General features: G+C 35.9%; 1 protein-coding gene across 4 annotated transcripts in view; it reads right to left on the bottom strand.

Moving 5' to 3' along the window:
• The window catches only part of Rbp6 (RNA-binding protein 6), a 1,756,398-nt gene that overhangs the window by 170,051 nt on the left and 1,563,102 nt on the right, over positions 1-23,245 (bottom strand). For all 4 annotated transcript variants that reach the window (XR_010953559.1, XM_067788144.1, XM_067788145.1 and 1 more), the window contains one exon: positions 13,233-13,281. Coding sequence is in view for 3 of the 4 variants with exons in the window: in XM_067788144.1 (XP_067644245.1) it covers positions 13,233-13,281 (49 nt within the window). In the remaining variant the exon portion in view is untranslated. The remainder of the gene's footprint in view (positions 1-13,232; positions 13,282-23,245) is intronic.

The raw sequence follows: 23,245 nt of genomic DNA, 5'->3' as shown, positions 1-23,245 counted from the left end.
GGCGTCACTAATTGCAGAACAATTAAAAGAACAAGAGGCACGCATAACAATACAACTCGAAGCACAAGAAGAGCGTATCTCAACGAAGCTGGAGGCACAGGAAACAAAACCTTCATCGCAGCTGGAGGCTTTTAGTGAACGGCAAGATAAAATGGAGGCCGAGATGGATGCTTTGAAAGATCGTATACAGGAGTTGCAACTAAATCGCCTAGCAGTTTCAGCGAATAATCCAAAGGTAAAAATACCATCCTTTGACTGTTCTCTTCCTTTCCAGGTGTTTAAGCTTCAGTTTGAAAAGACTGCAATATTGAACAACTGGAATGCTGAAGATAAAGTTGCTGCGCTGTTCGTGGCATTGAAAGGGCCTGCAGCTGAAATCTTGCAGACAATTCCAGAATACGAACGGAACAGTTGACATTGATGAGCGCTCTAGAGAGGCGATACGGAAGCGAACACAGGAAACAGATATACCAAATAGAGTTGCAAAACCGCTACCAAAAAGCTAATGAGACTTTGCAGGAGTTTGCTTCGGATGTTGAAAGGCTGGCACATTTAGCGAACGCGGACGAACCCGTGGAATACACCGAAAGGGTAAAAATCCAGAGCTTTATTAATGGAATACGGTATATCGAAACGAAGCGAGCGACATATGCAAACCCAAAACCTACATTCACAGATACGGAAACACATGCTCTGATTCAGGAAACAGCTTTGCTTCTGTGTAAGCCAGCTTTCAAAGCACACCGTGTGGATGTAGAAAGGCCAGCATGGGTGAACACAATATTGGAGGCACTGAAAGGATGGCAAAAGCGGAGTGAAAGAGTTATCAAATGCTTCAAATGCGGGAAGCCAGGTCACATTGCATATCATTGCGATCTTGATCCTAGTGGTTTCAACAGCATGGGTGGTCTTAAGAACAAAGATGGAGGAGATGAGCAAGAGCGAGTCAGATGTAAAGATCGAGAGCTAGCTCCAGCTGTGGAATGTCCCGTTATCTCCGTATAACAAATCGGAAGAAAATCGAGCAGTCTTACCATCAGAGGAAATGTGGATGGCAAGGAGCGTGTACTGACTGTAGATACGGGTGCATCTCATTCCTTAATCCGTTCTGATTTGGTCAACAGGAGAGTAAAGCCATTACACGGAGCAAGGTTCTGTACGGTTACTGACGAGTACAACCAAGTCCAGGGTGAAGTGATATGTGAAGTTTTAATTGGAAAGGTCACGGTTCTACATTGATTCGTTGTGGCGGAGATCGTTGATGAAGTTATATTGGGAGTGGACTTCTTAGTTGATAATGACATCAGGATCGACATGCATAGAATGATTATGCGCTATAAGAACAAGGGTGTGCCAATTAACTTCAGTTTGGAGAAATGGTTCAGCAGTAAGCGAGTGCTCGTGGAGGAAATTCGACAGAGAACACAAAAGTCAAAGAAAGTAGATCGGGCAAAGGTTGATGGAACGAATGGGCCAAACAAATTAAAACCGAAGGTACCTGCGAGAAAAATACTGGCTTTGACAAACCCGAATGGACGCACTAAAACGAACGAAAGAATTGCCCAGAAAGAATGCAAGGGTGGTTTCAAGCCAGGGCGCACTACTGCTGAAACGTCGGAACTATACTTATTATGCCAAGTCAATCCGTTAAGCGCAAGCTCTACGAAGTAGTCCATTGGCCAAACAACAGAGTGTGAGGGAACGAACAAGTGTAATGTAATTAGCATCACTAAGCGATACTAGCATCACTAAGCCGACACTAAGCAGCCACTCGTATGTGCGTAAACAAATTATACACATACATACAAGGCAGCGGATATATACCTACAAACGCATGTAATTATCAGCCGAAGCTACAAACTACAAGTATACATGTATATGGTTGGTAACCAAGCATGAAGTTCAGGAAATTACTAGACGTTAGGAGAAATGGGTAAACGAGGCAACCGAGAGTATAAAAGCAGCGCCAGCTGAGGCATGGCGATCAGTTTGATTAAACACGCGAAGTGAAGTATAATTGTGAAGTATAATTGTACTATTCCCAAATTTGTCTAATAAAGACCATTTTGAAATACATAATATTGGAGTGATTTATTCAACAGTTTAGCGATGCGAACGTTAGCAGAACATTTCAACTAAGCGGAATTCCCCGAAATTCGTTACAATATTTTTCGCTGCTATTGCTATTTTGATTTTTTCAAAGCGTTCGGGCGCATTTTTCCTTTTAAATTTAAAAACATATGTCGTAGCGATGATTTTATATGCAATAATTTCAGCGCTGAGCTGCATTTTCTGGTAACTTTATGATCCAGTAATCTGCTTTAAGAGAAGCAATAGCAGTCAAGATTGGATGACAAAAACGGGAAAGCTTATAGAACATTTTCTATTACTTCCTTATAAATTTTATCATATCTTAGTGGTGAGGTTGAAATTTGCAATGAATAAAATTTTTGACATAATTTTGCACATTAATAGTAATATATGAACAGTTCACGGTTTACTGCCGTAAAAAGTGGGATCTTCGGACGGGAGCGTCCGAGCAGGTTCAGTTCGAATATTGACAAATAACAAACACCGCTACAGCACCAGCCATTTCGCTAAATTCCAAGGAAATACTAGCTGTGTTTTTTTTACATCCTATATACATACATATACACTTAAACTTTATTTATATGGACTGCTAAGCGTTAAAATTTATCTACACTTCTGAAATTGCTGCGCAGAAAATTAGTCCTAAATTTCAATACACATTATACTCAGATGCAACTGAAATGTTCTACCTCTGCAAATGGTGTGTGTCCACTATTCACTGCAACCGATTCAGCTATAGGTTATGCATTAGTGTGTCCCCGCTTTTCGGTACAGCCCGTTCTGTAGATAGTTATTTAACCACTGCCGCTAGATGAATATCCTAAACATTATCAAAGTGAGGATAAGCGCTTTTGTACACGAAAATGTAGATGTATTTACGTGTAAAAAAAACGGCTACTATATTACCTTAAATATGAAGTAGGTTTTTGGTACGTCTGAATAGCAAATTTAGGTCGCCATAAAATAGCTGTTTTTCACTTATAGAAGATATTTGTAATCGAAAGAGGGTTACGAATATAATCTATAACAAATTAAAATTTTTTGATTCAATGCCTTCTATCGTTTTTATAACTAGAAAAGTCTGCCAGGATGTAACTTCCGCAATGTTGGAATCACCCAATAAGTAATTGAAATAGTAAATAAATAAAGCAATAAATCAAACCCATAACTACTATTGATCGTATAAAATTAACGAAGCCAGTTTATAATGAGCCCAAGCTTATTTACTAAAGGCTTTGTTGTTTGCTAAAAGTGTTGCTAAACTGCATAAGTACTCAAAAGTACTATAAAGCGCAAACTTTTCGGGCCTCAAGCTTAAAAAGGAGTGTTTGTTAGGACTGGAATTATTGATTTAAAGGGTGGACACTTCGTTTTGCCCAAAACTATTTCAAACAAACCGACTTCAATGCCGGCCAAAACAATCGAAATTATAAAAAAAAAAAAATCGAAATTATACCTTTTATAAAAATGAAATGGTGTATTAAGTTTGTCATGAATCATGAAATTGTACACATGTATGTCCTTGAAAGAGAAATGATAAAACTACCAGCAAGTATACCGAATTGATCAGGATGACGATCTGAGTTGATTAAGTCATGGCCGGACGTGTGTCGGTCTGTCTGTTTGTCTGAAATTTTGTCGGTGGGTATGTTTCGGTGTCGGATTAGACATTTGTCGCAATCGACCAGATCGGACCACTATATCTTATATCTTCCATACAACGGATTTATCAGAAAAGAGGTTGTTTTTTGTAATATCATCCTCAATTTATCAGTATATGGGCACATATTGTTGCCTGCAAAATCGTAGAGATCGGTCGTAAATATAGCATATATCCCATAAAACTTATTGTTCAGATTCGAATCTTTTCGTAATTTCTACCCTATTTTAACAGCTGTAAGCTTCAAATTTTACCAAATCCTTACATATACGCCATATATTAGCTGTGTTTTTTTTTTTACAGCTATAGACGTTGCTTAAACTTTATATGGACTGCTAAGCGTCAAACTTTAAATACACCTCTGAAATTGCTGCGCATAAAATTTGTACTACTAAATTTCAATACGCATTATACTCAGATGTAACTGAAATATGTGTCTATGTTTCACCTCTACATTAATTCATTAAAATGTTGAGTGTCCACAATTCATCGCAACTGATTCAGCTATATGTTATACACAGCATACGACAGAGGGTTGTGTCTTGGCTTTTCGGTACACCCTGTGATGTGGCTAGTTTTTTAACCACTGCCGCTAGATGGGTCTGCTAAGCATTATCTAAACGAGGATTAGCGTTTTTTTTTACGCGCAAACGTAAGCGTAAGTGGTTCATGGGCATAGCTAGCTTATGTAGACTATTTTAATCGAAAAAGTTTTCTAAGTATGTACACCTATAACCGATTATTCGAATATTACGAATGGGATAAAAATATCTCTCAGCCCCATTATGACAGGAAGTCTTTCCAACAGCCGAAGACCGTCCCATTATTATTTATTTGTATACTCAGCTGAGCAGAGCTCACAGATTATATTAGTTTTTTTTTTTACATCTATAAACGCTTACGCTTAAACTTTATATGGACCCCTAAGCGTCAAACTTTAAATACACCTCTGAAATTGCTGCGCATAAAATTTGTACTACTAAATTTCAATACGCATTATACTCAGATGTAACTGAAATATGTGTCTATGTTCCACCCTGTTGTTGTTGTTGTTGTTGTTGTTGTAGCGATTAGGTTACTCCCCGAAGGCTTTGGGGAGTGTTATCGATGTGATGGTCCTTTGTCGGATACAGATCCGATACGCTCCAGTAACACAGCACCATTAAGGTGCTGGCCCGACCATCTCGGGAACGATTTATATGGCCACATTGAACCTTCAGGCCATCCCTCCCTCCCCACCCCCAAGTTCCATGAGGAGCTTGGGGTCGCCAGAGCCTCGTCTGTTAGTGAAACGGGATTCGCCGCTCGAAGGTGAGGTTGACAATTGGGTTGGAGAAGCTATATATTGCGCTACACAACCCCTTGAATCCCATGTTCAACCCTCTACACTAATTCTATGTAATCTATGCGTGTCCACTATTCATCGCAACTGATTCAGCTATATGTTATACATTATGGCCACCAGAGGTTTGTGTCTCCGATTTTAGGTACACCCTGTTCTGTAGCTAGTTATTTAACCACTGCCGATAGATGGGTCTCCTAAGCATTACCTAAGCGAGGATTAGCGTTTTTTTTATGCGGAAACGTAAACGTATATGCTTGTAAAAAAAACACTGCTATTAATTTTGTTCGCATAACGGTACCCCGTAACGGCATAAGCTAGATAGAGACTTCTATATATCAAAATGATCTGGGCGAAAAAAGAAATTCACTAGCCATGTCCGTTCGTCCGTCTGTCTGCCCGTAAACACGATAACTTGAGTAAATTTTGAGCTATCTTAATGAAATTATGTATGTAAGTTGCTGGGTACTCATCTCAGATCGCTATTTAAAATGAATGAAATTGGACTATAACCACGCCTACTTTTTCGATATCGAGAAAATTTCGAGAAACCGAAAAAGTGCGATAATTCATTACCAAAGACGGATAAAGCGATGAAACGTGGTAGGTGGGTTGACCTTATGACGCTGAATAGAAAATTAGTAAAAGTTTGACCAATGGGCGTGGCACCGCCCAATTTAAAAGTTTTGCAAGCTGTAATTTGGCAGCTGAGTATGTAATGTTCCGTTAAGTTCGGGAAAGTTCTTGGAATTTTCTATCGATATTGAACGCATCGATAAAAATTTCTACCAGGAAAAGTTTTAAAGGATTGGTATACATGAAGTTAAAATGTTGACGTCGGTCTTAAAATCCGATTTTATATCCGATATTTCAACAGGATTTATAAATATCAAACAAAATGTGTGGCAGGATAAAAGTATTTAAAGGAGGGATCAGTCGCTGTAATATTTCCCAATATCAAGAAAAGTATTTTGCTTCTATGAAAGCATATAATAGCTACTAATAAGAAAATTTAATCTGTAACTTTAAATAAGTTTTAACTTTTAAGGTCAATGTTTTTCATTACTCACTCTTTAAGGATAATTTGTCTTTATTTTAACTTTTTCATGCGAGCAACTTAAACAAAAGTTCGACTATCTAAGTTGCAACAGAGCAACAAAAGCTTAATTCAACATTAGTTTGCGGTTTGTTGAAGATAAGGAAAGAAATAAAATAGGAAACAGTGCCAAAAAGTGCAGCTGCTTTAGCCGGCAGTTTAAAATTTACTCGTACATATGTACGTCTACGTACATTATTTACATAAGCTTGGCAAACATACATACATACACCTATACAAACACTGCCATCATTAAGCTACCTAGGATGGTATAAGCAACCATTGCAGCCCAGCTGGAGTATTCTCAAGTGGAGATATGCAATTATTTACACGTGGTCTAAAAAATTTAACAAACTCAACACCTGGCCGTGATCACAAGCCTATCATTAGATAGACCAGCCACCAGCAATATTTATAAACTATGCTAAAGAAAAGTGTAGTGTGCAAATTAAAGTGGGCTTAAAAAGGTAACAGTCGTCAGAGCGCAGTACACATACAAGTATGTATGTTTGTGCATGAGTATGAAAGGTAATAGATGTTTGCTTAGATATTTAGAGATGCATGCATCATATATATTAGTCCTATGCAAAGCGAAAATATATACTAATAGCAAAGGCTGTTTTGCGTGGTATAAGTATATACCTGAAGAAGAAGTTAGACCTTTCGTACTGGTAGTCCCAATAAATTAGTATATTTCGCTCTGCTCATATGCAAATTTTATTTAAAATCGTCTCACAGCGCTTTGCTCCTAAAACTCTAACTTGGCAGCCGCTGTGGTGTGGTGGGAGCGTGCTCCACCTACGACACCGAAGATTCTGGGTTCACGACCCGGCTAAAGCAATATCAAAATTTAAGAAACACGTTCTTATACCTTTCATGAACATGAAATTGTATATTAACTTTGGTCCGATGTTTGTAACGTTGAGAAATATAGAAGACAGACTCACCATTAAGTATACCGAATTGATCAGGGCGACGAACTGAGTTTATATAGTCATATCCGTCTGTCCGTCCGTCCGTCCGTCTGTCCGTCTGTCTGTTTGAACGGAAACTAGTCCCTAAAATTTTGAGATATCTCAATGTAATTTGCACAAGGATGTATTTTTGTATTATATTAAACATTTGTCGGATCCGGTAGGATCGGACCACTATAACATATATCTCCCATACAACCGATCGTTCAGATAAGACGATTTTGGTCATTCCTGCCGCAATTTAAAAAGTATAAACGTGAAACTCTGTGATATATATTCTAATATATCATAGAAGATATCCTGAAAAAATCACTTTGATCGGAGCTATATATAATATATATCCCATACAACCGATCGTTCAGATAAAAAGATTTCTGGCCATTTCTCCCTTAGTTTCCAATATAAAAACGTGAAACTTGGTGATATATATTCTAAGATATCATAGAAGATTTCTTGTAAAAATCATTACGACCGGAGCTATATATAATATATATCCCATACAACCGATCGTTCAGATAAAAAGGTTTTTGGCAATTTCTCCCTTAATTTCCAATATAAAAACGTTAAACTTGTTGATATTTATTCTAAGATATCATAGAAGATTTCATGAAAAAATCATTTCGATCGGAGCTATATATAATATATATCCCATACAACCGATCGTTCAGATAGAAAGATTTTTGGCCATTTCTCCCTTAGTTTCCAATATAAAAACGTGAAACTTGGTGATATTTATTCTAATATATCATGGAAGATTTTCTGTAAAAATCATTTCGATCAGAGCTATATATAATATATATCCCATGCAACTGATCATTAAGATAAGGGGGTTTTTTGCCATTTTTTATTTTATATTTATCTTAAAAATCGTTTAGGTATGTACATCTATATATTTCTTATCTTATACATCCGATTATTTGGAGATTACGAACGGTATAAGATTATTGTTCAGCCCCATTCATGAAAGGTATGAAGCCTTCGGCACAGCCGAAGACAGTCCCGTTCTTACTTGTTTCAATTAGAAGAAAGTTTTCTAAGCGGGGTCGGCCCTCGGCAGTGATGTGGCAAGCACTCCTAGTGTATTTCTACCATGAGGAGCTTCTCAGTGAAAACTAATCTGCATTGTAGATGCCGTTCGGAGTTGACATAAACATGGAGGTTCCGTCACGCCAATTCGTAGGAAAAATTACAAGGAGCACGACGCAAATTTGAAAAGAAGCTCGGCGTAAAATCTGTTCAGAAGTTATACCGCCGTACATTTTTTTTAGGTTTTAAACTCTTAGTTCAGAACGGTATAAATCTAAGTTGTTAGCTCCGCGCTTTTTTTTTAAACATCTTAAACGCGATCCGGAAATTTTGTGAGATTTTCAAAAACCAAAATATTCAGTCAAGTTGTAGACTGTTAAGAAGTCCATAAAAAGTCCATTTAAAAAAATTTTACTGCAGATGGTAGTGCCTTTTTCCCTAATATAAGAGGCGAATCTGGTAGAATAAAAGTCTTCAGAAAAAATTATTTTCGGAAAGTTATTTTTTAGTCCGAAAGATACTATTAAATCCGGAGTTTTATTTTATAAGTCCGAAAATAAAAGTTAAATCCGGAATTTTACATAGGTTAAAAGTAAATGATTGCGAGGTTTCACAATATTCTACTGAAGTTTGTAGTCAAAAGTGAAAGCGACTTAATATAAAAGAAGTAAAAAATGAGTAGTATAAGTAAACGAAGCAACGTTTTTCACCTTTAGAATTTCCATAACCTTACTATAGGGCTGCTATCATACGAAAAGTTGGTGAAGGCCAAATAATTTTCCGAAGCTCTCGAGTGCATAACTGGTTTAGTGGATTTGCTATTATATAGAAAAAAGTTTGCTCAAAATTTTCGAAACGGCTTTGATCTTTTAAAAGACAAAAAAGGAGTTAAGTTTTTTTAAAACATTGCTTACGCACTGGTAAAAAAGGGTCGATAGTGAAAATTTTCATTGTATGCAATTTATGAAATTTAAAACAAAATGTGTGCAGTAAATTATTGAGACAACTGACCATTATAAAGAAATAAGTGATTATGAGTTGGTTAAATGAGCATTCCAAGATACGATCCACATCTGCACCTCAGTTTCACATTCAACCTTTAACATACAACTCTGTAACACCCACACACACACACCTACACACATAAATAATGTAGCACAACACAAAAATAAACATTAGACATAATTATAACAAAAATATACATAAGTTTGCGATCAGCGAAGCATATACACCCCGTGCTCCCGAAATCCGAAATAAATTGTAAATTTGGAGTTTAATCTCGGTGCATTTTTTCGAAGGTTCAGATACGCGTAAGTACCAAGTGCCATGCGCCGCCCCTACGTCCCTTGAAGTGACATATAGTGTCCCCCAACCCCATACCTATTTACTTGTGGTCCTTCGACCTGGGCTGGGAATCAGATATAACATTGAACGAAAGGAAATCTAGTAAATAAATACTGCACAGCCACAACAGAAATGCGAGTCGATGAGACAACAAAAAGCTACACATGAGCCAAAAGCGGAGACGAGATTACTCTCACATATACACAGTAACAAAGAGCGCAGATGACATTACTGTCACATATATAAAAGGAGAACAGCGAGTATAAGATGTGGCAGATGAGAAAAGAAAATAAACCACTAGTCGAGAAATCTGTTCGCGAAAAGTTTATATCTTGGAAGAAATAGGCGAAAAGGTACAGTCCAAGTGATGATCAATCAGTTTGATATTAAAACGTTGTATGTAAATTACGCGAATCATTTCAATTGTGAAATTCTACTACCAAAATAGTGCTGTTAACAAAGAACATTTTACAACCAGAACATTTGAGTGTATTTACTCGACAGTTATTGATTGGATCAATGGTAGATGATGCAGAATAATTGAGAACTCCTGAAACTCGCAACGTTATTAATTAGGTGATATGGAGGATTTGAAACAAGGTTTTTTGATTAACGAAAAAGTTGAAATGTGCGCAAACCAAGGATTGAAATATGGATTGGAACCTAAGTTTTCACAACTCTTAAATTCTACAATAAGTATCCGAATTTCCTGTTGTTATCGTTGTTTTTTCTTTACCAAAAACCACTCTCCGACAGCTTAGGGAGTGTTATGTATAGAAGAAGTAATGTGACCCATTGTCCCTAAATTTTGTTATATACATATATGTACATATGATAATAAACTTAAAAATTGAGTTTCGGCAGAAAATCAGTTTGTAGAACTACTGAGTGCAATATCACCTTATCTCGGCTGCCGGTGCCTTATCGGAGCAAACATTTAAAAACGCCCTTTCTAAGATTTGGTTTCGATACCGACTTCTTTCAGATTAGATGGGTATTCTTACCAAGACTCTATAAAAATCTGATTGATGGGAAACAGCAGGAGACCACCACTCCATTAGAAGTTCCAAGTGAAGAAGGATCTGACTTCCCTTGGAATCTGCAATTGGAGCCAGGTTGTAAAAAAGGAAGTGGCTGATACATTTTGTTAGACTGCCAAAATTGTTTAAACGATTAAGCGCCAAATAAATGTTTATTATTGGCATTTATCAACATAATCAAATATTTTAATATGCACCACCGGCGAGAGCGAGAGCAAATAATTGAGAATTTATTTGTGGGAATAGGTAGGAAAATGCTGAACTTCGTTTATTGTAAATGCAGCTGTCGTTTTCAATAAAAAATAGCGGCGATGGTCATTCCATCAAATTATGATAAAGTAAAGGTGCGGATGGAAAACATTGGGCAGGTCAAAACGAAAGAAGAATATTTATTATGGTAGTTGTAAATTTCGTCAAAGTGTAGGTGTGAAATCAACAAGGCTCCTCGCACTCAGCATTTAGATGATTAAATTTTGAATTTCCCTACATATAAATACAATTTAATTACTCTTTCTGACTAAATAATGAGTTATCATACAATTGAACAAAATAAATAATCAAATATGAATACTTTTGATGATCAAAACCTTAAAAGCATTTTTCGATCACTTTTTGGAATCATTTTTGAAGTCCTTTGATGATTAAATTTTAATATTTCATAAAAACCAACAAAAACAATAATCAAATATGCTAGCCTTTGTTGATCAAAAACTGAATATAGTTTTTCAATCACATTTTGGAATCATATTTGAATCAAATGTGTTTACTTTAGGTGAAATATATAATCTATTTGAATTGAGCTTTCTGATTCTTTCTGACTATATTTGTTGACTGAAAAATGAATTTTATACTGGTTAAAATTTTACTTTTCTTTGAAAATCTTACTTTTTTCACATACACACATTTTTTCAATCATGAAGTTCAGAATAAATATGTACATATATAAAAATTGTGTTATTAAGATATTCTACAAGACAATATAACGCAAGTGCTACTCGTGACCGAAGATTTCCCCAACCATTTCTCTACCTTCGGCTTCCCAGAAAATACATAATAGTTGGAAAATACAAAGGTTGTGAGCTATTTGAACCCCAGGTAAATGAAACTCTCTTGACATATGTACCTGGATATGTTTTCAATATCCCGTACCATCGTATTTTAAGATATTGACGATCATAGCTGATGGATGTTGTAGTCGCAAGTCAAGTTTATTTGCGAGTGACCTGTGGTTCAAGTATCTGACTTCCGCATGATTTCTTCCCCCGATGAAAGAAGATTATTATGTAGTATCTTATTTTGAATGTGATATGAAGAATAAATGCATCATAATCTCATTCAAAAATGATTCAAAAATCTCAACCAAAACGATTGAAATATGTTCACGAATATGATCAGAAAATGACCCTGAAAAGCAATCAAATATTACTCTAAAACAATTAAAACTAAATTTTACAATGATATCAAATATGAATAAAAAGCGTTTCGAAATAGGAACCATAAATGATTATTCAAGAATAATCATATTTAAGGTACATTTTTCTCCCGACGATACATTAATTTTCGAAGAGAAAATACTTTTATATTTGAACGTTTTTAATCATCTTGGGGTATGATATTTAAATATTTTTTGATCAAAATGTTCAGAAAGTACTGGCTGGGCTAGAATGCATAGATGTGAATTGGAAACTTGTGCCTTGCTTCCCAAATAGTTCAATTGATGGAAAAAAGTGGTGACGCTATTTTACGACCGCTAAAGATCCGCCGGTATACTCACAGTTTTCAGCGGCACCGATTTGTTGGAAACTACGAACAGTTACGGTAGACGATTCGCAAAATTTAATTTTGCATTTTTGCGACCTTTTTTTAAGTGTTTTTTATTATTTTCTTTAAACAAACGTAGAAGAAAGAAAAATTTATTCAAAAATGTTTTTTTTTTTAATAATTTCAATTATTTGACAAAATGTTCACCGCTTTGACGGCCGTAATATTTATTGCCCTGCATATTGTTAAATCACGTTACGGTGAAATTCAGTGTCTTCTTAGTTTCCACATAATTACTTTTACATTGCAACATTTTTAACAACGTACTCTACTGCTTTCGAGGAAACCAAGTCTTAAGACTATAGTCCATAGATGAATATGAAAAAGAGTAGTCGCTGATTGGAAAAAATGAGCGCTCCAACCGTTGCAGGTTAGAAAAGCTGGGCATTTCACCTATCCAGGCAGAGCGAGGCTTCCCAATCGTCCAGACAGTTTGGAGTGGAACCCGGGCTACAACGATATTGAGGTAAATATGGCAAGTGAAGAACGAAAGAAACTAGAACTTTAAGCACTTTTGCACTTCTGGACAGTTACTGTTCAGCATATACATACATATGTACACACATATATATAAAATTATCTATATGTTGTTGTTACTGTAATGTTAGGTTAGTTCTTCAAACTACCTCTCTACAAAATACTTAACAGTAGTACTGAAGGGACCGCTACTAGGAAAGTAGGGTGTGCAGTTTGGGTGAAAGTCCCACATTGACTTTAAGGCTTTGGATGCCTACTCCTCAGTAAATAAATAGTCAAGCTGAGAGATTTTACACATTCACATTATACTGCTAAATTTAAGAAAAAATGTCTACATCGCTCTGTGAGTTTGAGATCTTACCTCTGTGCCGATTGGTCTGCTTATCGAACATCAGCATAGCGTCTTCAATCTGTAATTAAAAGAAAAAAGAAGTTGACATGAAAGATATTAATTAATTGTGATAAATTTTGATATTTTTTGTTGGATAAAAAATCGGAAAAATCATAGGCACTCTCACAAAAAACTAGAAAGTTATGCAAGGCATTTAAGAAATACGTAGATATACATATTTACATACATACATACATACATATATATGTATATGTTTGTGAAAGTATTCAAGAGGAAAAAACTTTTTCGTTAGAAATAAAGTTGATACCATTAGCGATGTCCATCGTCGTGAAGTTGAGTTTCATTAAGTTTTGTCACTTTGTAGTAATTTCTTATATCTCAATTAAAACAAAATCAACGTTGTATATGCCGTTATATGTAACACTGATAGTCATAATGATTGGATGTGCTAGTTAATTTATCAATGTGGGCGCTTGCGGATGCATGTATGTGTGTGTGTTAATCATGCAATATGAAAGTTGAATAGTTGGACAATTACGTTAAGCGCAGCTGAGCTGATAGTTTCAAATACGCCATGTAAGTGTGTGTGTGTATGTATGCATATCCACTTCATTTGTTACATTTGACGTGTTTGGTGGCTGAATACGACGCGACAGACAAGTAGGCATAATGCTAAGGGATGAGGATGAGTTAGACCAATGGATATAAGATAAAGGCGTTGAGTGGTTAGAAAACTTGTTAGGAAGCACAAATTTGGCCACAAATGAAACGCGCACGACACAGAAATACACACCTACACACATATGTATATGTATGTACATACATTTATGTATGTATCTCTGCATGTGTATTTGAGTGTAGCACGAGATCTGACCATGGCCCTAACCATGGGACTATCGAATAGTTCGTTAGCTAGCTCATTGTTAGTTAGGCGACCTTGATGTTGTTACTGTTGTTGTTTTATTATATGAGCACGCCTCACGTTCCTTGTCAACAAGTTCAGCAGCTGTAAAAACTTTTCCCATCATCCCAAATAACTGATAATGCTCCAAGTTGCTTGATTGCCGCTTACGTAGATTTTTGAGCCAATGGGTGTAGCTTGAAGCCTCGACCATTTGCTATCTCAACTTTCTACAAAGCCCTCAACAGCAGTGTTGTCAGTTATCTTTTCCTCACTTTCCTAGTGGGGTTTTTCCTGTACGTTAATTATACCTTTCATGAACATGAAATGGTATATTAACTTTGGTCCGATGTTTGTAACGTTGAGAAATATAGAAGATAGACTCACCATTAAGTATACCGAATTGATCAGGCCGACGAACTGAGTTGATATAGCCATGTCCGTCTGTCCGTCCGTCCGTCTGTCCGTCCGTCCGTCTGTTTGAATGCAAACTAGTCCCTCATATTTTGAGATATCTCAATGAAATTTGGCACAAGGATGTATTTTTGTATTATATTAGACATTTGTTGGATCCGGTAGGATCGGACCATTATAACATATATCTCCCATACAACCTGTCGTTAAGATAAGACGATTTTGGTCATTCCTGCCGCAATTTAAAAAGTATAAGCGTGAAATTCAATGATATATATTCTAATATATCAAAGAATATATCGTGAAAAAATCACTTTGATCGGAGCTATATATAGTTATATCCCATACATCCGATCATTCAGATAGAAAGATTTTTGGCCATTTCTCCCTTAATTTAGAAAGTATAAACGTGAAACTCGGTGATATATATTTTAATATATCATAGACGATTTTCTGAAGAAATAACTTTGATCGGAGCTATATGTAGCATATATCCCATACAACCGATCGTTCAGATAGAAAGGTTTTTAGCCATTTCTACCTTAATTTCCAATATAAAAACGTGAAACTTGGTGGTATTTATTCCAATATATCATAGAAGATTTCCTGTAAAAATCATTTCGATCGGATCTATATATAGTTATATTCCATACAACCGATTTTTCAGATAGGAAGATTTTTGGCCATTTCTCCCTTTATTTAGAAAGTATGAACGTGAAACTCTGTGATATATATTTGAATATATCATGGTAGATTTCCTGAAAAAATCACTTTGACCGGAGCTATATGTATATAGTATGTACCTATTCCATACAACCGATCGTTCAGATAGAAAGATTTTTGGCCATTTCTCCCTTAATTTAGAAAGTATAAACGTGAAACTCAGTGATATATATTTTTGTATATCATAGAAGATTTTCTGAAAAAAAAACTTTGATCGGAGCTATATATAGTATATATCCCATACAACCGATCGTTCAAATAGAAAGGGTTTTAGCCATTTCTCCCTTAATTTCCCATATAAAAACGTGAAACTTGGTGGTATTTATTCCAATATATCATAGAAGATTTCCTGTAAAAATCATTTCGATCGGATCTATATATAGTTATATCCCATACAACCGATTTTTCAGATAGGAAGATTTTTGGCCATTTCTCCCTTTATTTAGAAAGTATAAACGTGAAACTCTGTGATATATATTTGAATATATCATGGAAGATTTTCTGAAAAAATCACTTTGATCGCAGCTATATATAGTATATATCCCATACAACCGATCGTTCAGATAGAAAGGTTTTTAGCCATTTCTCCCTTAATTTCCAAAATAAAAACGTGAAACTTGGTGGTATTTATTCCAATATATCATAGAAGATTTCCTATAAAAATCATTTCGATCGGAGCTATATATAGTTATATCCCATACAACCGATCGTTCAGATAGAAAGATTTTTGGCCATTTCTCCCTTAATTTAGAAAGTATAAACGTGAAACTCTGTGATATATATTTTAATATATCATAGAAGATTTTCTCACTTTGATCTGAGCTATATATAGTATATAACCCATAAAACCGATCGTTCAGATAGAAAGATTTTTAGCCATTTCCAGTTTCCAATATAAAAACGTGAAACTTGGTGGTATTTATTCTAATATATCATAGAAGATTTCCTGAAAAAATCACTTTGAGCGGAGCTATATGCATTGTAACGAATTTGCTTGCAAATCCTCTTATTTGCAACCTTCTGCTAAGTTCGAATCACTAAACTGTTGAATAAATAACTCAAATATTTAATAATACAAAATGGCCTTTATTAAAGTACTTCACAATAAATAACTCTGCTATTGCCCGACAGATAGCGTGCTTAATCAAAACTGATTGATAGTTAAAACAAAACTAAACTCTCGCGCCGCTACTCTCACCTTTTTATACTGTCTGATTTCCTCGTTGTATACTTCTAGGCTTTTCCATTCCAGAACTTACTAGTTAGTTATCAGCTACAAAATCACCAGCCACAACTATGTGTACTGCTTCTCATAATACTTGCACAAATTATTGCCCTCTCTTGTGAGCACCTTAGATAAGATATATGCATGTGTTTGCGCGTTGCTTCTCCGCTGCTCGTATGGACATGTGTGTAGACATAATGATTGAATTATTGATGTGCATACAAATCACTGTTTAGCATCGGCTTAGAGATGGCAATACCCTTAGTGTTGCTAATATTCGTCACAGAATATAGTATTTACCTATCCCATACAACCGATCGTTCAGATAGAAAGATGTTTGGCCATTTCTCCCCTAGTCTCCAATATAAAAACGTGAAACTTGGTGGTATTTATTCTAATATATCATAGAAGATTTCCTGTAAAAATCATTTCGATCGGAGGTATATATAGTTATATCCCATACAACCGATCGTTCAGATAGAAAGATTTTTGGCCATTTCTCCCTTAATTTAGAAAGTATAAACGTGAAACTCTGTGATATATATTTTAATATATCATAGAAGATTTTCTGAAAAAATCGCTTTGATCGGAGCTATATGTAGTATATATCCCATACAACCGATCGTTCAGATAGAAAGATGTTTGGTCATTTCTTCCCTAGTTTCCAATACAAAAACGTGAAACTTGGTGGTATTTATTCTAATATATCGTAGAAGATTTCCTGTAAAAATCATTTCGATCGGAGCTATATATAATATATATCCCATACAACCGATCGTTCAGATAAGGGGGGTTTTTGCCATTTTTTATATTTACCTTAAAATCGTTTTAATCGCATTATTTGGAGATTACGAATGGGATAAGGTTATAGTTCAGCCCCATTCATGAAAGGTATGAAGTCTTCGGCACTGCCGAAGACAGTCCCGTACTTACTTGTTTTTAGTTTAAAGTGTGGCTTATTTATATTTAATTTACACCCGTACCAAAGGTATATATGGATATGTATTGACTCTCATGGCTAACTAAATAGTTATAAACTACCTTAGAGCCTAGTATGAATCCTAACCCAACTGGTGAGCCAAATGTCCTTTACTGAAGTTTGGTCAAAAAATCCTTGTTTAGATGCAATAAGAAAAAATAATTTAAATGCCACCAGAAATGGTAGGTAAGTACTCTCAGAATATAGGGAGGTACTGGGATCGAGAACTGTTGCATGAAACCCGGAAAATGGACTATTAGGTAGGATTTTTTATAGTCCAATATTGGACAAAATTTTGAGTTTTTGTTCGAAAACGTTGGTCACTTCAGGGTAACACTAAATTAAGAATCTTTTATAGATATACCTCAGTAAATATAAACCCTTATGGACCTACGCCCGTTGATGGATGGGATTCAAGGGGTTGCTGAGCGAAATACAAAGCTTTATAGTTTTACAGCTTCTCCAATATAATAGTCAACCTCACCTACACGAGAAGATTATCATCCTATCTCGGCTGCCGTTTCGAAAACTCCTATCTCAGAAAACTTTTGATGAAAGCTCTATCTTAGAATTTTATTCAAAAAAGCCCGAATTCAGAAATTGTTTCAAAAATGCCTTATCTGAGCATAAATTTAACACATTCTGATGTAAGGGAGGGTATTTATGAAAAATTCTTAGATAGGACGTATTTGAAACAAATCCTGAAATGGGGCGTTTTAGAAAAATATTCCGAGATCTGGCATTTTCAAGCTGGCCGCCATGATAGGGTGAAAATCTACTCAGAAGTTGATATACTTTACATAAAACTATTATTTCCACTTACACACGGGTATTTTGGTATTATGTGTCATTTACCGCTAAACTCGAATCCGTAGTCATAATTTTAGTTCTAGGTTACATGCTAACGTCAAGCATTAACTTTTTGAATCAAGTTGAGGGTTTCCTTCTGTTACTTTCTGAACTCAGTAAATGTCCGTATTCATATAATGAAGTGAGTCTTGAACTTTGGGAGGTTACTTTTTAATTATGACTTTGGATTCGAGTTCAGATACCTGAAATTAATGAGCTGTCCTGTCTTTTCTGGGGAGCATGATAGTGATCCGAGCCAATATTGGAACATACATGCACAAAGTAAGAATGTTCAGCCACATCATCGATCAAAGACGTCTATCACTTCGAGGTATGTTTGTAATTATTTTTAGTTGCTTACAGGTAAGATATATCGGGGCCACCGATCTCAACCAACCTCTTACTGGGCTTCTTTACGGTAGAGCAAAATATAACTGACTCTTTCACCTCTTTTTTAAAGGATATAATAAAGAACATCGCTTTGATGCGGATCGTAGTAAGGCGTTCCTTCACAGAAGTCGAAAGTGATTGATTTAGTGATTTTCCGCGTCTATTGTGTATCTTATAGAGCAGGTATGTAAACTTTTGCATTCGTGAGGACAACTAAGCGCAAAAGCAACTTTCGCAGTATAATGGCTTATTCATTGCCGCTTCAAAATTTCAGCTTTCATTCTTTACTATGGAATTTACAAATTGCAAGTTGATAATGCAGGTGTGGCCTCACTGAAACTCCCTGCTCTTTGCCATTACACACCCATACCACATTCTATAACAGTTGATCGGGTTCAAATGTACATTTTTTGTATGGTCCAATATTTTCTTCGTATAAAATTTCATGCCAGACTCTGCTGCTCTTCAATGTTGACGGTATCATCACTTCGATAATATAAGTAAATCTGTGTGTGTGTGTGTAATGGCATTGTAAAATGTGCACTTAAGAGCGTTGAAAAAGTTTTCGTAATTGCATGAAAATTGATTAGTGAATTAATCATATAGTTGATGAAATTTTTTTGTACTGCAAACATTGAAATTCACTCAAAAACTTACCGAGCTTAACGATGTGTTGAGATTGTACGTATCGTCGTTCCCGCGGTAAAAGCCGTTAACTTCATTTAATAAAATTTGACATTAAATTGAATAAACATATTTTCTTTTCATATATGTAATACTCCTATATTGCTTTTATTTAATAATTTGGGAAAAATTTAAACAACGTGACAACATGACGGACAAGGCGACAGCTGTTTCGATTATACCTTGTTAATCTCTTCAAAGCATTTTCTCCCGGGAGTGGGATTTCAACCCGCACTCCTACGATGGTTGAAGTGTTAGAAACGCAGTCAGCCACGTCATGCCTTAGTTGTTGTAAACCTTATCCCAATTGGCTTCTTTGCATATTTTCTTTATTCATAGTCCATACTTCGTATGGCATCATATTGTAAGGTTATGCGTTGGTAAGGCGGTTTTCAAAGAAACTTGGTGTTTTTTTTCTTCTATTTATAGAACTACAACGAAAACAATGTTTTCTATTTGCGTTTGTAACAATTCAACCATCGTAGGAGTGCGGGTTCAAATCCCACTCCCGGGAGAAAAGGCTTTGAAGAGATTAACAAGGTATAATCGAAACAGCTGTCGCCTTGTCCGTCCTAATGTCACGTGGTTTAAATTTTTCCCAAATTATTAAATAAATTATAAATTAAGAATTGCTTCAAATAAATGTTTTCATACATTTAAAGCAATAAGGATAATCCCCGCTTAAAAACTCCCATTTTCTTTTCTTTTACCATCACTGAAGAAATCTGCTCCATCTTTATCCGTATCAAAAAGTATTTTTGAGTAAACGTTGCACTTAACAGCTTCTACCGCTGATGCGGCAATATTATGAGTGGTAGCTTGCTATGGTTGGTTCAATATTTGGTGAGTTTGATAATAAATTGACAGCCAAGTAATAAGGAAGTGTTGCTCGTTTGAGTCGGTAAACAGTTAAATCAAAGGATGATAAACTGAGTGCTTGCACTTAAAAAAAGTTGGAAAGTTATACAAACATTAATGTTCATATGAATAGTAGTAGCCCGACTCTGGTTGTTGTTGTTGCTGCGACACCGAAACTTCGCTGAGTGTTATCGACGTTGACGGTCCTTTGCCGGATATACATTCGGTACGTTCCGGTAACATGCATCATTAAGGTATTAGCCCGAACATTTCAGGAATGAGTTAATATGACCACACTGAACTCGCTTCCTAAAGCAGTCGGTTCTATGTACCGGAGCAACTCGGGATTTTTCCCGACCAAGGACTGTCATTTCAGTGTAACCCCATTTAATTTGTTGTGTCCCTCCCAGCAGCTCCTTGCAGCGGGACTGCTCCATATTCTCTTGCTCCGGGAAGGTATCGAACCCAATCCGGGTCCGTCTCCTGACCACGGTCCTGAGAAATGGTTTTGTTGAATCTTCCGGAAAAGAATCCTTTTAGGACGGTCATACTCTTGCCAGTGTGTCTCGTATAGGGGATGGTTGCATCGGATAGGTTGTTCTGGGCTAGATCCCAAAACCAGACGTCCACGTAACTTCTATAAATCTTTTGTGGCTCCTTGCTGTTCACGCCTTAGTGCGTCCCGTATGTTCCGCTTGCAATGTGTCCCCACATGACACCAACCATCTCTTTAATTGTCATGTGGAACCAACGCCTCTAATACCCCTCTCATTATGGTCCACCCCTGTTGAAACTGCAAGTTTCTTTGGACTCCCGTTAGAGGACATTGATGACAGTTTGTGATCGGTCGCACCTATTAGGTGGGGCGAAGCACTGCTACAACAACAACAACAACCACTTACACAGCTAAATAAAAACCATACATTGGAGTTTTTGAATTACGTACATCCAAACAAAGTGCACAGAGTTTCTTTAGAATCCATGCTGTTCGGAGTCCATAAATTCGCCTTCAAATAATAACCAAAGTCTTCGTACAGAGTTCAGTTGTCCTTTTCAATTAAAAATGGATTCTTAAGATCATCATAAGTACTCCCTACTTTGCGATTAGTTTTTATTTCCTTACGATAAGTTCCCATCAGGAAGAGAAATAAACTACAAGCTAATTAGAATTTTATTTTCAATAAAGTTCAATTTCATCTGTTTATTTAAAAATGTGTTTATTTTAAGAGCGGATAAAATAAATACTCCGAAACGAAATACAAAAAGGGTTCAATAAAAATGGGACGACTCATTGAAACTTCGTATTAAAGTTGGAAAGTCCCATTTTTACTTAACTTTTTTTATATCCAGATGTACTTGTACACAGAGTATTATAACGTTGATTGGATAACGGTTGGTTGTACAGATATAAAATAATCGAGACAGATATACACTTCCATATATCAAAATCATCAGGGTCGAAAAAAATTGTATTGAGCGATGTCCGTCCGTCACTCCGTACGTCCGTCTGTGCGTCCGTTAACACGATAACTTGAGCAAATATTGAGATATCTTCACCAGCTTTTCTGAACGCACAATAGATTGGTAATGAAAATTAGAGATGTCGAACGATAACCGCGCCCACTTTTTTGATATCGCAAATTTCGAAAAATGGAAAAAATTAGATAATTCAAAATTAATACCGCTAAGCTAATGAAATTTAGTAGGGGGATTGGTTTTATGAAGCAAAACATAAATTCAAAAAAAATTTGGAATATGGGCCTAACAGCAGCCACACTTAAAAAATATTTGGAAGCTTAACGAGCCGTAAATCAAAAGCCTGTAAAGATATTACATTGAAATTTGGCCGACACAATATCCTTGCCAAATTTTGTAGACCCAGTGACGATAACAAAAATCAGTTAAAGACCACGCCCACTTTTCTGAAAGGTTTAACCTTAACAAACTTTGCAATAATTCTATGGTATTTAACATTTTACTGATATTCTACCTCGGTAGTGGTATGGTTGAGCAGCCTTATAAGTTATAACACTATTAACCACACAAAGCAAACAACAACAGATTTTCAAATACACAGCTGGGGGTGTAATGGTTGGTTTCATGCGAACTTACTTTCTTACTTGTAGTATTTCGGTTTAACGGATATGCTTATAAAATCCGGTTTTTCAGTACAAGTGATTAGAAATGTAACCGTCCATAGAGGCAGGGTCAGATTGAACTTTATTTTTCTTACTTACTTCATTATCGCTTAACCGTCTAATTTAACAACATCTTAAACTCGGGATGCTGAATTGAACCTAAGTATCTGCTGTCATCAAGCAAAAAGCCACCGTGGCAGACATATGTGGAGTTAAGTAAAGGACTTTGTACATTTGGGAACCAGCATTAACTCCAACAACAACGCTAATATAGAAATTCAGCGAAGCATCACTGTTGCAAATAAATGCTACTTTGAATTGAGTAGGCATTTGAAAAGTAAAGTCCACTCTCGGCAAACGATGATCATGATCTACAAATCACTTATCGTACCCATCCTGCTAATGGTGCAGAAGCATGAGCCATGACAACCTCAGAAGAGGCGACTATGGGAGTGTTCGCGAGAAAAGTTCTTCGAAATATTTATGGGCCTCTCAGCGCTCTAAAAAACCAGGCTAAAGTGTTTCTTTTATTCACCCCTAAAATAAATAAATTTATAAATATCCGCTGTTCATATAAAATATAACCAAAGGCTTTTATTCTGGATCCGTGACATCAAACCCGGACATAAGTGTCGAATCACGTATTTGTATGATTTTTTCAAATTTTCAGAAACTGTTAAAGTCCAAAGAATTTTCTGAAAAAAATGCATGAAGAGACGAACAAATTTCTCATATTAAAATTAAAAAAAATATATTATTTTCTGACCATAAAATGTATATAAAAACATGAATATCAAATGAGAGTGCAACAAATTGTACTTCATTCATTATGCTCTGTTAAGAAATTGTATAGAATGTATA

Source organism: Eurosta solidaginis, chromosome 5 (genome assembly GCF_040869045.1).
Source record: "Eurosta solidaginis isolate ZX-2024a chromosome 5, ASM4086904v1, whole genome shotgun sequence".
NCBI lineage: Eukaryota > Metazoa > Arthropoda > Insecta > Diptera > Tephritidae > Eurosta > Eurosta solidaginis.
Note: the sequence above shows the minus strand (reverse complement) of the source record. Positions and strands in the feature narration are given on the sequence as shown.